At 40.4% G+C, this 16,153-nt stretch overlaps 1 protein-coding gene across 1 annotated transcript in view; it reads right to left on the reverse strand.

Moving 5' to 3' along the window:
• ST18 (ST18 C2H2C-type zinc finger transcription factor) overlaps positions 1-16,153 on the reverse strand; it is a 105,945-nt gene that overhangs the window by 38,385 nt on the left and 51,407 nt on the right. The window contains exons 7-11 of the mRNA XM_040626145.1: positions 12,819-12,953; positions 11,005-11,095; positions 9,842-9,946; positions 7,406-7,599; positions 5,018-5,229 (exon numbers count right to left, since the gene is read on the reverse strand). Coding sequence (XP_040482079.1) covers positions 5,018-5,229; positions 7,406-7,599; positions 9,842-9,946; positions 11,005-11,095; positions 12,819-12,953 — 737 coding nt within the window. The remainder of the gene's footprint in view (positions 1-5,017; positions 5,230-7,405; positions 7,600-9,841; positions 9,947-11,004; positions 11,096-12,818; positions 12,954-16,153) is intronic.

Genomic DNA, 16,153 nt, shown 5'->3' on the forward strand with positions numbered 1-16,153 from the left:
GGTTTTCATCTTCCGACTCACGTTCTTTCACTTTTGCTTCAGGGTGATTTGTTTGGGGAGTATCTTTTCTATATTGAAAGCTATCTGAATATGTTTTCCAAGTAGGCAGAGTATCAACAATAAAAAATGAAATTAAAGTATCTTATTCCTACCAGATAGGAATTGAGTATTAAAACAGTTAAGTTCAGAGTATAAACTTGTGAAATTTACTCAATATAAATAGAATGATGGAATTCAGGGGAGAAATCAGGTCTGATACAAGGTTTGAAATTAAAATTAAATTTATAACCATTTTCCAAAAATCTTTGTCTGAGATTTGGAACCAAAGTCAGTGAAAATTCTTAAGTTGGCCAGCAGTCTATATTATACATGATGTTAATAAGATCCTTAAGAACATAAGAAGTTGGACAGGTATGAATCAAAATTTCAGTTCCAAGAGTTATAGCTGTGCCAGTTGGAGAAAATTATTTAATGTCTCCATACTACTATTTCTTCCTCTGCTAAATGGGATGATACCTGCTTTACAAAGTTTCTGGAAGGATTAAAAAATTAATATAAGCAAGTGCTTATTTACAGTGCCTGGCACATAGTAGGTGTTCAATAAATGACAACTTATAATAATAATAACAATAACAATAATAATATAATAGTATTTGATTGGGTTTTCAAATGCCAAAAGAGACATCCCTATGCTACTGTATGCAGAGGTAAAGAGAGAACTATTAAATATATACACATATATCAGTTGGTTCCTTATCTCTCTGACCCAAGTCTCTCGTAACATTTCACTCAAAATATATGGTATAATCTGACATGATATTAAAGTTACTGAAAAAGGCTGCTTTTTGATTTTAACCATCCTAAGAGCCATCAGGCTATTTCTGATATATGGCAACAAGGATGGTGAAGTGTTATCATGTTGTTTCTAGGCCTTATTCAAGCACAAAACAGACTTTGAACTTTAAACATTTCAAGCAAGTGTCAGTTTTTTGTTTTCTTTTAAGGCACACTGTGCATATGCCACTTTGTCTAAACAGGTGGGGAAAACACCAAAACAAACAACAGAATGCTTGGCAAGCAGAAGTGATCAGGATAAAGATAGACCGTGTGCGTGTTCCTACCTCTGTTGTGGAGGGTAGGAGGAAGGAAAGAAACGGGGAGTGTCTCCAACACGTGCTGGCACGTGTTTTCAGGGGCCAGAGGACAGTGTTCAGTAAACTCGTCAAACCCAGAATGCTCATTCTATGCCTGCCACCTGTTTCTACTGAATGCTGTGCTCATAACGGCAGCAACGGTGGCCAGATGAAAGCGGTGAGTGTTTGAAGTTGTGGCCCATGAACGTTTTACAAGCTCATATTAATACCAGATTAAAATGAAGGACATTATACCAATCTTAGAACCAATGAACGTACTAGTTTCAGGAGAGGGCTCATACTTCAGGCAAAATTAACCATAACCATTATGACATACACTAATATTGATATTACTAATTTTTTCTTCTGACTTGGTTCCTTAAAGAGATCCTTAAAGCAACATACAGGTGATTTTGGTGGTGTAGATGTGTTGTGTACATGCTGGATTGTATTTTGACAAACTAATAATTCCTTTTAGGATCTACTTTCAGGATATAATGGACACGTTTGGGCAGTGGTAGGCCATGTTAGCACTGATTTTCTCAAAATGGTGTTGGGAAAGGGTCCATGAAGGAAGTGTTTCAGTGTTGGGTAGAGAGCCACACAGGGCTGGGAAACTTTGGAAGGGGAACACTGTAATATCCATATTGTCCTACATTGTTTTTAGACTGTGTAGTAACTCAAAGTTCTCTTGCCTCTCTGAAGACAGCCTCTGTTCCCATTATTTTCCATAATAGGGATTTTGCAAATCACGAATTTAGATCTCCCATTAAACTCAGAGTCAGTTGTAGCATGTAGCACAAAAAAGATCTGTGTTAGCCCCAAGAAGGGGGTATGGAGGCAATTTCAAGGTTAGTGTCCTTTGGCTTGATTTCAAAAGGGTCACGCCCACATGTGACAGCCTGATCTGTAATTTGTTCTCCTTTTGGGCTCTTTAAGCAATGACAGAGAAGCTCATTCCATCAAAGAAAGGATTGCATGGAGGCAGAAGGAAAATGAGAAATCTGCCCTCACTCAAGTTCTAATCAAAGCCACCCATGTCTCCCCTGGACATTAGAAACGTCACCTCTGAAAACATAGTTCTCTACCTGGAACAACCATTTCTTTTTTTCTGCTTCACCCATAAGCTCCTTGAAGGCAGGGTCTGTGACAGGATCTAACGTGCCTTGGGCAGTCCAAATCTCACAGACCATTTGGCTAGAGAATCAGGCTAGTATTCAACGGGGGAAGATCGTTTATATATAGTTAATCCTATATGAAGTGAAGGGCACAAAGCAAAGTGCAACACTGAATAGAAATGGCCTGAATAGCTCTATGTCCATTCTTTGGAAAAAGAATGGTAGTGCTGGGCGCCTGGCTGGCACAGCGGTTGAGCGTCTGCCTTCGGCTCAGGGCGTGATCCCGGCGTTATGGGATCGAGCCCCACATCAGGCTCCTCTGCTGTGAGCCTGCTTCTTCCTCTCCCACTCGCCCTGCTTGTGTTCCCTCTCTCGCTGGCTGTCTCTATCTCTGTCAAATAAATAAATAAAATTAAAAAAAAAAAAGGGCCTGCATAGGGCACTGTTTGATCAGAGGCCATTTTTCAGGGTTACTTACTTTGTCTTTTTCTCATTTTTTGCTACAATAATTATTGTTAAAAAAAAACCTTTTGAGGTTTTAGGAATTTATGAAGTTTTCTTTTATATTTAGAACATAGGATCCAACTAGAACAGAATTCTGCAAATTGTTACCATTGTGTGAGAATGCGTGCCTGGAAGAAGGGTTCTGCCCAAAGCGACACTGCAGGGTGCCATATTTATCCTATTTTAACCACCGCTATATCACATGAGATCATTTTGGTGGGAAAATGGCTTTTTAAACTGCTAATGTAACAAACTCCTTCTAAAAGTCGATGGGTACAGTCTCTGTCTCTTCCACCCTCCTCATCACATCCACGGTTTGGTTTCTGCAGTTAAGACTTGGTTGGCTGTACGGACGCTGAGACACACAGGGCAGTTCCTGTCACCCTGGGCGGGAGTATCCGCTCCATAGAGCAACTCTGGCACACAGCGTGCTCCCAATAGGAGTGTGAGAATAGACGCAGAAGTCAATTATTTGGATTTTTGGAATGTGCCAACTTAACAGTCACGTTTCTGACCAGAAGGTGTTCAAGAAAACAACAAAACATACATTGATAAGGGAAAACACCCTCAATTTTTGGTCATCTTTGTTTGATTCATTGTTTGGCTCCAGCAACTATTAGAACATGGAGAATATAAAGGTTAAAGGCAGAATTCCGGGGAAAAAAAAAAAAAGAATAAAACTACCTATGCAGATGGAAAGCACTTATTCCACAATCATCTGATCAAATAATTAAAGTAGCAAAAAGCATTATAATAGCAGTCCTTTTAGTCTCAAAGGACACCCTTAACAAACAAGTAATATAAAGCTTAAGAAGGAAGATATTTTAGTATTACTCCAACTAGCTGCCTATTAGAATGTCCCTTTAAAACGGAGAAATGTATTCAGGTTTTAACAAAAGGAATAAAAATAAATGAAAGTAGCATTGTAAAGCACCCTAAATCATTCGTTGATGTAAATAATTTCTGACCTGAATTCCTTTGAATTTGGAGAACTCAGTATTTTCTTCATAATTTTCAGGGGATGCGTTTTTCTTTGTTTAAGAACCTCATTTGTTTAAAAATTGTTTTTGAGTGGTTTTTGGCCACCAACTCTTCCTGGGGTTTACTTGGCTCAGATTTGTCCAGAAGCTAATTCTGATTCTTCTGTCAAATGCTCGATGGCACCGCGTTCCCTGCTCTCCTGAAGGCCTGGCACAGCACAGGTGAGCAGCTGACCACACCAGGGATGGGGCTGCGCTTGCAGGGAAAAGAGAGCTATCTACTCTAATCACCTGAGTTTCAGGGTTAGGGTTTAACCCAGGAGATCTCCCACTTAAAGCAAGGGGAAAAATCTCTTCTCCAGATAAGCCTGGGCACTTTATTTCAGCTGGCTTTAGCCATTTAGGTAGAAAATAATTTCTTTTCACTGAGCTCTTTGTGTAGATGGGAGTTACAGGCCCCTGCTGACTGAAGGGGCAGCTTTTACTCTCCCTCTGAGGATCTGAGGATTGCTGCTACTCTGCAGCCTGATAAACCCCTCCTCCTCAAAAGGGGAGACATGGAAGATCTTTGCTTTTTGTTGTTATCAAGGTATCATAAACATGGATGTCTTCCTCTCATTGTTAGTCAGGGAGGAGAGGTTTATTAAAGAAACGTGATTAATTTCATGGGACTTAGAAATGTGGCATCTTCATAAACTTCACAGAATTTGATTTTGGATTGAATGCCCTGAGTTCTCAAAAGTCCCCCTGAACCATCTCTTGTATTCAGGTTTTACTGTGTCCTTTGAGAATACTGCAGCAACTGAGACTATCTTGCTTTATACAATAGTAATGCGTGCAATAATAAAAATCTCATGAGTCAATTTTGCAATTGTTTTACAAGTCACTGTGTAGTCAAACATTTCCTACCATCTTTGATTTGCAGACAGCAAAAAGCTTCCATTGTTCAGATTGATTTTAATGGCAAGCTTCTTTCTTGTGTGCCAAGGTTCCTGACACAAAGGTAGGTTTGATGTCTATAGATCTCCCCAACCAGGCTCCATCACTCGTTTCTGCCCAGCCTTTGGTATACTGCCTTCAAGAACAACACTCCTTCACTCCTCCTTGAAGCCACAAAACTCATCCCTGTCAATGTTCCTCTGAGTCCTTTCCTAAGATGAGGAAGGGATGTGCTTTGGGGATGGGGAGCGGCATGGTAGTGAATGTGGTTAGGAACATGAAAGGCAGTTTATTCTCACGGTTCAGTCACTGGCCCACCCTCCGGGCTCTTGGACTGGCCTACCTTGGCATGCAGACTCTGTGGTTTGTTGGAGAGGATGTCTGCAGCTTCCCTGCAGCGGGTGGAAAGGTTCAGGATGGCAGCAGCTGCTGCTATGTGGGTGTCTTCACTACATTGACCGTAGCTATAAGAGCTGGCACGGCAAGGGCTCTGTGTGTGGGCGCCTGCACTAGGCAGTCGATTAGGAAATTTCCCTGGATTTGAAAAATGCTTTGCTGTTGAAGAGAGATTTGATTAGCAATTGCATGTACGTGTTTTAGTCATTAAATAGATTTGTTTTGAGATATAACTTCTTACATTAAAATATGTTAAGAATAAATTAAAACATGATCCATTATCTATTGGTACACTCAATGAAGGTTATTCCAATTGGTTTTCACAGAAGTTCAGAGATCAAATGATGCGATGGCTGGGGAAGAATGTCTATTCTCTTAATATATTTGTATTTATACTTCTTACGGTAAAAACTCTATAACTAATGTTATCGGGCAGGTGCACTGGCAGCATTCGTGGCAAAAATTACAGATTGAAACTACACTGGCAAAACCCATCAGGGACTACAGAGGCTTAAGGCTTGTACATCTATGAGCTGTGTATGTGTGAAGACCAGTAATTCCAGTAGAGAAAAAAAAATGCACCCTTTTGACGTTTGTTTTCACAGTAACAATTTATAGTTAGACATAGAATTGCATTTTTATTCCTTGAAATGCAGGTTTGTTTTGTGCTTAAACCAGTAGAAGTTGTTCTTAATGTCCCACTAGATGGAACTAAACAAATGGCAGAGTCTTTAATGAGCTAGCATTTTGCATAGTTAGGTAGAGCATGATGAGTAAAGGACAGAGAAAATGTTCTCAGGGTGAGCAGAAAGGCAATTTAGTTATCAAGGCTGAGTTTCTGCTTTATGTTCCTGTTGTGGCACCAAGGCATTACTGAGAGAGAGAGAATTATCCATATTTCTCTTCACACTGGGTGTTTGTAAACATCACTCAAGGTTATGGGAGAAATACCCAAGATTTAAGTGGGATAATATAAAAGCATTTAGAAACTTATTTTGCTGCAAATATTGTTTATTCTAAACTTTGATCATTATTTTTCATGAAGCAATTTAAAACATTACCAAATGTTATTCCTACAATTATGAAAATATAAAAATGTGACTGAAAGTTTGCATTTTCTGTATATGAGTATATAGAATGCTCTTAACTAGCTTTACTTGAATTAAATATATATGTATATATGTGTGCACACGTGTATATTTTACGTATATATAATAGAAAACATTTTGCACGTGTGCATGTATAATTTTTTTCCGAATCTAACAGGTTGTCAGTGTTATGTTGGCCGAACCCTATTTTTGGTAAGAACAGATATAATATCTTTTGGAATACAATGTACATGTTGTTAATGGGCCAACTCTTTTCAAGTATGTTTATCACTGCTAGGTTTTATATAACATTCTAGTTCTTTGAAAGACGTGACCAACATCACAGAGTAAGTCCATATTATGTGTTCCTAAGAGCACTCGGTCTAGGTCTGGAGGTATGAGATCAAAGGGATTCCATGGATTTGCATGTTGTGAAGAATCCATGGTCTACGGAGGACTCAAATGCGGGAATTATTTTACTACTTTCCTTATGATACCATAACGCAGGATTCATGCCTAGGTTTATCCCAATGTTCACTTTCTTACCTTTTCATTAGACTATTCAAGGACTGTAAAACACTTCAAGAAATGTGTTAGTAAAAACACCAAGTTGTATCTATTATAGCATCTTTGAGTTATGACCTCCTATATGGATGTGTTACCATTAGAGTATTAACACATTTTCATTACTTCTATATTAATTCTTCAAAATATGGATAAACATCTCCATAGTCACACGTATTGCACCTATTGTAAAATCTTGATTACTAAACTGTGAGTTTCTTCCGAGACTTTTTACTTTTTCTCTCTCTTTCAGTCTAAATGCTTTCGCTGATTTAAGTACTACTTTAAGTAGTATTTCAATGTTTTACCTGTTAAATTTCCATAATTTCAACATGAAACAAAATTACTGTATTGTGATGACTATTACAGTTTTCATTAATCTCAATCCCAGCTAAATGTGAATTAAAATTTTCTTTAAAATTACTGTATTTCGATTCAAAAAAATGGCATGATATTTGGAGAATAATTGACCCATTAACTATTCACCATATTCAGTGTAACTTCATGTAAAATCAGTAATACTGATCAATTTATCATTGTTTTCCTTATTTTATTTCACTGTGCAATATATTTTCTCTCCTACCTGCAGTAAACAACATATTCTGTATTTGAGCACACCCCCACCCCCAACACACATAGACAAGATGCATTTTTGGGAATAAGGATTAGAATTTGAGGCTTACATTCAGGAAATGGTGGTGTTTTTCGTCCTTGACCTGTTTGAACAAGGGGGCGTTTACCAAAAACCTGGGCATCAAAACTGGCATAATCAAATGGTACTTTTCCAAACTTCTCTTGTTCTTTTGACACCGTGGCCCTGGGAGAGGTGATGGCTTGTGATCGAAAATTGAATTCAATTTGTTTCACCAAGCTAGTCCTGAAGAAAGAGGGGAGAGTTCAAAATAACTATGATGAAAACTCTTGGTGAGTATATTAGCATCAGAATTTAAAGCCGATCAGATGTGTCATGCCTGTTGGTACCCACAGAGACAGTGTACTACAGAAAAGAGCTATGGTCACAGTGAGATAAAACAGAGTGCTCTGTGCTGGGAGTGAACGATGGGAGGCACCAAGGGCTCCGGATGGCTATGGCGAGGCTGCATGTCGTGGGTCCAAGTCTCCCATGGGTAAAAGAGGAATGTGCAATTTTGCATTTGTCTTATGCAGATGCAATGAGCAGCAAGTATTTAATGTCTGTTAGCATTTTCAGCTCCCACAGAGAAAAGTGCCATGTAACTATCATTAGGGCACTGACAAGGTGTGCACATTCTGCTTATTAAGACTGTTAATCAGACGGGTGATGAAAAGTCACGTTTGTACCTGGGGGGAAATGGCACTGTAGTCAGTTCAGAAGAAGCAATACTGAGCCCCACTCTCTTTCAGCAGAGCTGACAGAGCTGACAGAGCTGACGGGGGCAGTGTAGGCACCAGAAACTTGACTTCTGAATTATGAATTTCTTAGGCTTTTCACCTTTTTTCCCTTTTGTCTGAGTGTTTTTGTTGATGTAAATAATACTTCAATATTTTATCTGCCAAACTGCTATCATTTCAATATGAATCAAAATTCTGTATTATAAACCCTATCACATTTTTCAATAGAATTACCTTAACCCAAGCTAACTGTGAGTTAACTATTCCCTTACAACTACTGTATTTGGGTTAAACAAGGGTATCGTATTTGTGTAGCAACAATTCCAGACAAGAAAAACACAAACATAGTCTAATGGTAAGTGAACATAAACAAATACACCTTTCAGAATTTAGCAATATCAAAAATAAATATATGTTTTTCTTTTGTTTTCCACCAAAACACCTGACTCATCAGAATGTGAAAATTTCAATGATATTTTTGGATTATGTAAAACACATTTTAACTGCTACATTAAAATATTTGAATAATTAGGGGTGCCTGGGTGGCACAGTGGTTGCGCTTCTGCCTTCGGCTCAGGGCGTGATCCCGGTGTTATGGGATCGAGCCCCACATCAGGCTCTTCCACTAGGAGCCTGCTTCTTCCCCTCCCATTCCCCCTGCTTGTGTTCCCTCTCTCGCTGGCTGTCTCTATCTCTGTCGAATAAATAAATAAAATCTTAAAAAAAAATATTTGAATAATTAGTTGATTTTATTATTAGATATGTAACTTGGCTTATACCCCTAATATATCAGCATTCCAGTCTAAAACATATTTATTTTTTAAGAAATTAGCAAAATAAAACTAAATGCTATTTCTATATTCGATAAATAACCTATTTAGGGAGAAACTAGAGGATAGGGCCATATTAACCAAGAACCTTGTTGTTAAGATTTTTAATTGCTAGTTATTCAGTAATTCATGATCTTTGCTTGACATATGTTCTTCACTCATCTGATTTTGACTCTTTTAATTAAATCTATAAGAGCAAATATTAAGGGAAGCCATATCTTGAAAACACTCCTCGTAACTATGTTGCATTTCAGTGTCCCAGTAACAGTGAAGATCTGGTCATCTGTTTTAAACCTGAAATCACTTTTCCTACATATATGATTTATTATTAATAAATGAGTAACTTCACATTGTGTCATCACATGTGGTTTATTATTTAAGTGTAAGTAAGGTCTTCCAAACTGCTGGAGATTGGGAAGTACCTGGGGCAAACAGGAGATATTTCATTAATACTTTATCAATTCATGGAATGAATTTTGTCTTAAAGAAGTTATATGTATAGCTGGAACAGAGGAACAATATATAACATCACATATTTTGGGTGGGTGTGAGTGATTTATGAAGGCATTATCTGCAGGCAGAAAGGTCAATCAATCATTAGGAGAGCATACCTGACTAGTGGGATAGGTTGCATTTAGTGACACAGAATTTTGATTAATGTATGTTATATACTTTATTTCTTTTAGATTCATCCACATTATGTTACATTTACATACAGATTAATTTCATGCTCAACTTCTGGAGGGTCTAGCAGTTCATTTAAGTGAGAGTATGATTAACTAGACCAGCTCTCAAATAGATATCAGTAGGTGAGAACGAAGTTTGGGCCATCGTGAACTGGCACGAGTGGGGAGACGGACCCTTTGCGTAGGAGCACGGCATGTACAGACTACTAGGAATGCCATGGGAGGGTCATACCTGTGAACCTGGTCAGGACACTGCCCGGTTTTGGGAGAATCAAGCTGATTTTTGTCCTGGGACATTGCCAATTTTTCAGCTGCAGCAATCGGACAACCAGAAAGACTGTTAAAAAAATAATAAAAAGGGAGAATTTGAGTTAAAAAGATAAAGTAATTCGCTTTGGCATGTATCTCACAGCATACTTGGCACACATTAAATGTTAAGTCATATTAATAGTTCACTTAGCACCCTTCTCATGCTAATAGATCCCAAAGGGTTTTGCAAACTACCTTGTTAACATTTGCCCCCCCCCATAATCCCATCTCAGAAGTGATGAGTAACAAACTCATTTTTAAAATCGGAAAATTATGTAAGGGAATTATTCTGAAACTCCATAACATTTTAAGTAGAATGCACTCACTCCAATTGCAATGGGCCTAGCTGTAGATGTTAGCATGATAATTCCATGATTTATTTTAAGATCTTTAGAAAAATGTTAGGGACTTAATTTTAAATCAGTTTAAATTTAAAGTGTAGAACATGAAGTTTTCTGGCAATATGCTTATGAGTCACATAGTATCTCATGAGCACATAATAGATACACAGTATAAAGTACGCATAAAACAAGAGGCATTTCCACCAAAAACATTTGCATACACACAGTACATTTGTATGTAAATGCACATATGTGTTTTAAGTGAGTTGCAATCTCAATGTAATGAATCTCAATGAGATGAAATGATGTTTACCTTCCTCCTGGCTTTCAGTCAGAACCACAGTAGATCAAAGCCCTTTTGGTCCTTGTTAATGCTTATTGGATGCGATCCAGGATAAACCCTATGCAACTCTTTTCGTGTCAAAATGGCTATGTTGAGGTTCCAGAGCAGAAAAAGAACATGTCCTATTTGTTCGACTGTGTAAATGTATAACTCTAGTCTTCAAATATAACATTCTTTGTTTGCGTAACTGGCTGCTAAATGAAAATTTCTAAGAAATTAAATTGTGGTTTTTTGCTTTTTACTCTGCACACATTGAGAATATTTCTTATCTACTTTAAGTGGGAACGTATTTGATAGTGATCCAGAGATTTTGATGACACATCGTTAGTTCCTTATTTTTCGCTGGAAAATTTCTCTCCCATCTCTTTGTACAGTAAAAGAGTAGCATCCCATCACAATTACCTCCTGTGGGTGTTGCGGTTGCTGTTCACGTGCCCTCTTCCCGTGCATCCTGGGGTGGGACACTTGAGCACGTTTTCGTGCATGGCAAGAACTAAGAACAAAATATCACAAAAAGAAAAAGTAGTATACCGTGAATACACAGCACACTAACAAACTGACTTCTCAACTTTGCATTCAAATGAATTTGGTTATGTAATCTGTGATTCTTCCTCCCATAGATGTTCGGGTTGAAATTAATGAGTACTTAAGAACTTCAAAAATTTAATTCAGCAAGCTTGTTCAAGTTTTAGTTTCTCTAAACTTCATGCCTTGATTAACACTAGACTTAAATAAGACTATTCCATTTCTATTTAACTTAAACGGAGAGGCTCATAACCTTCCTTTTACATTTATGTGCTTTTCCTTGGAAGAGTGGATGGAGAACATTATTTGTCAAGTAGTTCCTTTTATCTTTTCCCCATGGTGTGAGCTTCTGAATATAGTCTTCTTTATTTTCTAAGAGATATTACTTTGATTCTTGTCCTTTGCTCCGCATTACCCAGCCTCACTGCCATTCAGTTATTGATGAAAAAGCATGGTTGAGTGAACGACCAGGTATTCACTTTGAGGAACTTCTAATCTACTGCGGCAGTGCTGAACAGATTGGACTCACCGATTTGCAAAACTGTGCTTTCGAGAAGGGTAATGCTGAGGCATTCACACCACTGTGGTTTGTATGACCCAAAGGTGTTTCAATACATAGGTTAAAAAAGTAGAGGATGTAGCACATTGATACTTCAAAACTTAGAAGGCAGCCCTTTCCTTTTCCTCCAGTTTCCTAGCTCACAACAGGGCTGAGGGTAGAGAAGCCACAAATGTTTGCTCTTGCCCAGGGCTCCGTGCTACTGTAGGATGCCCTGGGGAGACATGGCAGGCATCACAAGTTCTTACAAGGAATGGGGAGATGAGGAGTTGGGAGGACACTAGTGATGTGATGCACACATTTTTTTTTTAAGACGACTCCATGCCCAGTGTGGAGCCCAGCTCGTGGGTTGAACTCAGAACCCTGAGATCAAGATCTGAGCTAAGATCAACAGTCGGATGCTTAAACAACTGAGCCACCCAGGTGCCCCTGGGGTGCACTTCTTATATTTAGATGATGCACTTAGGCTAAGACTGCTCCTGAGCTTAAGGCAGCCACACCTCTGGGTGAGAAAGGACTGTGCAATCCACAGTGTATTAACCATGCCTTTTATTTTCTGTATTCTGATGCTTTGTCATCTGGGGCCTTGCAAACCCTGAAGAGACTGCCCTTTCAAACAGCTTTCAAAGGCAAATCAACCAATTGTGAGCCCATGCCCAACTGCCTTCTTCATTACACTCACACTCTCCACCTGCCAGCTATCAGACACCAATAGACGACTCTGAAGCTTTGTAGCCTACTGAGAGAATTCAAACTAGCCAGTCCTAAGCCTGCTTACTCTGCTCCTTCCCACAGAAACCATAAGATGCCCCCCTCCCCTGGCCCATGATGACCCTGGTGCCCGCCTGTGTGGCCCTGCCTGGCGTGGCACGCCCCCTTCTCTCAGGAACTGTAACAAATTCCCATCTCAATGTCCTTTGTCTCCTGATCTATTGGCCTAACTGTACTCCAACTTTTCTATTAATATACTGACTTTAAACACCCAGCTAGATGGAAATTATCTTGACACAGAAAGGAAACTTTATACTTCCATTCCAAATTCCACATTGGAGGAGAAAGACGATAAGAAGATCATGCTGTTGTGGTGCATATAAAAAGAAGCCTACTGGTTTTAGGGATAAGTCGTACTCACTTTCCAGGGGAACCCGCACTTTGTGGGGGCAACCCGAAAGGCTGCGATGGTGGGGGTAGAGTCCTGTCACATGTCCTGTGCCATCGCACCCGGGGATAGGGCACTTGGTCTCCCTCTTCTCAGGCCGCGGTGAATCTACAGAGAAATTAAATCAAGAGATTCATTTGGCTCTTCTTCTTTCCATCCCCATTCACCAGAGTGGCCTTGCAGGGTGACATTCTCACTTCGCTCAGTTTCTACAGCAAAAACATTCTTCTCACGTTGCCTTGAATAAGACCCTCAACTAAGACCTGTGGAAGCATAAAAAATGTTTTCAATTTTCTTGGTTTTTGAAGCAAAGGCTGACACAGGGCAAGGGAGTGTTAAAATGCAGAGATGGTTTTAAGTTGTCATGTCACATACTGTAGTTAGAGTCTCATTATGAAAAATGAACCCTCCGCCAGAGGCAGAGATGCATAAGCTCCCGAAAAGGGGAAAAAAAAAAAACGTGAGAAAGAAGAAAGAATGTTTTTAAACCAAAACTATCTCTTATTGAAAGGGTCTCAAAAAAGCCAGATTCAAAATGATAAAACAAAGAAGCCACCATTTCTGAGAAGGGCTGCTCTGGTCTTGTCCCTGCGGGTCCCTGGCCTCACGTGGCCCTAAGGTTCCGGGTCCAAGTGCCTGCTCCCACACACATGCAGAGCCCACTCTGGCCAGACTTAGGAAGGGAGTCAGCAATGCCGTCTTGGGCCACGCCCAAGCAATCAGCAGTGCTGCAGAGGCCCCAGATCCCCCAACCCCAATGCTTTGCCCCCTTGGGCCAGTACAGAGCAGCTATGGAGAAACAGCTCTCATTTTACTCTGACTGCAGAAACTGAAAACTCAGGCTATAGGAAGATGGCCTGGCAAGGAAACGTTCTAGGAGAAATGGAAATACAGGGTCGGAACGGCCTTGAGTGGTCTGGGCCACCAAGAACATTGGGGTGCTGGAGGAGACCACAGGTACCACGGGGCGGAGAGAAGGGACACCGTGTAACACCGCTTGTCAGGCTGCCATGGGACATCGGCTTAGAGGGGAAGGGCAGAAGACGAGCTGGGGGTTTCAATCTTCCAGTGCACGCTTTGCTGAGGGTTAGATAAAAGGCTATATAAATATCTAAAATAAATGAGCATTACCATGAATATTGGTGGGGTTAGAGCTAACACAGAAGAGGCCTTCCGTAGACATTTTCATATTTGTGACTCATTTAGTAGATAAAACAGAAATGCATTTTTGGAGCCAAATCACCCCCCTAACTTGTGCCTGGCATGATATACCGATCACCGGGGCAAGCCTGTCACTCAGCGTCGCCGGTGTTTAGAGGAACCAGAATCACAACGGGCACGGGAGCCTCAGAGAAAGGACCAGTGTGGAATGGAGGCTGGCCGCAGGCTTCTCAGAACACGAAGTATCACGAATAATGAATCCACTTGATGCTGAGAGCGAAAATAAATAATCTGTGTGATCCTGCCTTAGGAAAGCTGCCGGCGGTGGACTAGGGGGCAGAGTCCTGCCGCGTGAGGATGCGGAGGGCCCATATGCTCAGCTCCAAGCGTGGTACCGCGAGCACAGCAATGTCGCGGACTGCGACAGCCGTCTCCAGGGTGGAATATTGCGAGGAGCAGACATGCCTCTGTGATACCATGCCACCCCAGTTGTTGGATTATAAACAGTCCTGGGCAGATGGGCACAGCAGGGTGTATGTAATGCAATTATTTGGGGGCATGCTTTCAGTAAAGGGGGAGGAGCCAAGGATCCTTCAGGTTAGGCACACACTGCCTGGGAGGGAGGGTCGGCGGAGAGAAAACTGGAAATCAAAGTGAGAAATGAACAGCCCAAAGATAGGTATGCCCTGAGTAGCAGACATTTATGTTTCATGAGAGACGGGATTTAAATGCCATGGTGTTGAGACTGTTCTGTCTTTTGCAAGAAACAAAGAGTTGTGACATGTTCTACGATTTTATGGCTACATGTTTTACTTAATCCAAAAATGTTGCCAAATTTGAAGTTGTTTTAGGCCTATAGTATCTATAGATGGAGAGCCGAAAATCCTTGAAGTTTGATTCAAGTAGCATGAGGGGTGTTGACACTGTATACGAGAGGGAATTAGAAAAGAGGAGAAGCAGTGTGGATTTTGATGCCCTTCCTCCCTTGGACCTGGTCCAGGTGAGGCCACATTTCTAAACCACATTGAAAGGTTTGGCGCCGCGCAGCTCCCCTCCTTGCCACATTATTTGCTGTAAGAAGCCAGAGAGGGTGTGGGAGATAAGGCAGGGCTGGCACCTGACCAGGTGTGGTCCACTGACAGTCCATCATGCACGTTTGTCTGTGAGCCTCCTCTGCTGGGTGAGACAGATGCCATGAAATGCTCTGTGGGGTAGAACCTGTTTGCATGATAAGAAGCCAGAGCTTGAGCTCTCAGGTGACTCTGAGGCCTGGCTCTTCTTCTCCTTTTATTTTCTTTGCTGAATGCTGCATAATAAGGGTGACCTTATACTCTGGTGACCTTCCATGCCGGTATGCCTGGGACTGTCTTATTCGCACCTGATACACTTCTTTGGTTGTTCATTGCACTCCCCTTCGCTCTAAAAGTATCTTTGGCTGTACAATAAATTCTTATGAGGACTCCATACACGCTGTGACCAAAAGTCTCACTAAATGGTTAGTAGAAACAAGATAGTCAAACTTTTTTTTTTTTTTTTAGAATTACTGACTCATCTGAAGGCTTGGGTAAAACGATATTTTAAAATGCTAGTGCTCTCCCCTTTAACAGCGGGGTCACATGCCCAAGGTATATGGGAAATTAGGATGGTATTGTGGAGAGTATGAATGCCAGTCGGTACGAGAACTGACCTAGGAGCATGGAATGCACACCAGAGGAAGAAGCCCCTCATAAGCCCCTGGTTCCCACATCTGGAACAAGGAACAGGAAAAAGAATACCTAATTTGGATTCTGCAAGTATCCTCTAGATGAAGCCTATAGTTCCCATGCATTATGGGCTTTACTTCTATTTGCCTGTTTCATACCAGTCTGGTCTGGATCTTCTCGCATAGGCTTTGAATATCACAAAGCAGGACCATGCCTCACACAATAGGATGTATTGTTGAGTTAGCCAGCCTCATTCGTAATCCTCTAAATCTTATATGACCCATGTTTACAAACACAGATTCTACTGCCTTGCCGGTTTTTGAAAACAAAAATTTTTAAGTTCTATAAAAATGACCAAAGGATTGTCAAATATTTAAAGCTATGGCACAAATAATTAAAGTTTCTTCAAACGCTGAATTTCATTGGCTGGAAGATATCATCAAT

Source organism: Ursus maritimus, unplaced genomic scaffold, assembly GCF_017311325.1.
Source record: "Ursus maritimus isolate PB19 unplaced genomic scaffold, ASM1731132v1 scaffold_9, whole genome shotgun sequence".
Taxonomy (NCBI): Eukaryota; Metazoa; Chordata; class Mammalia; order Carnivora; family Ursidae; genus Ursus; species Ursus maritimus.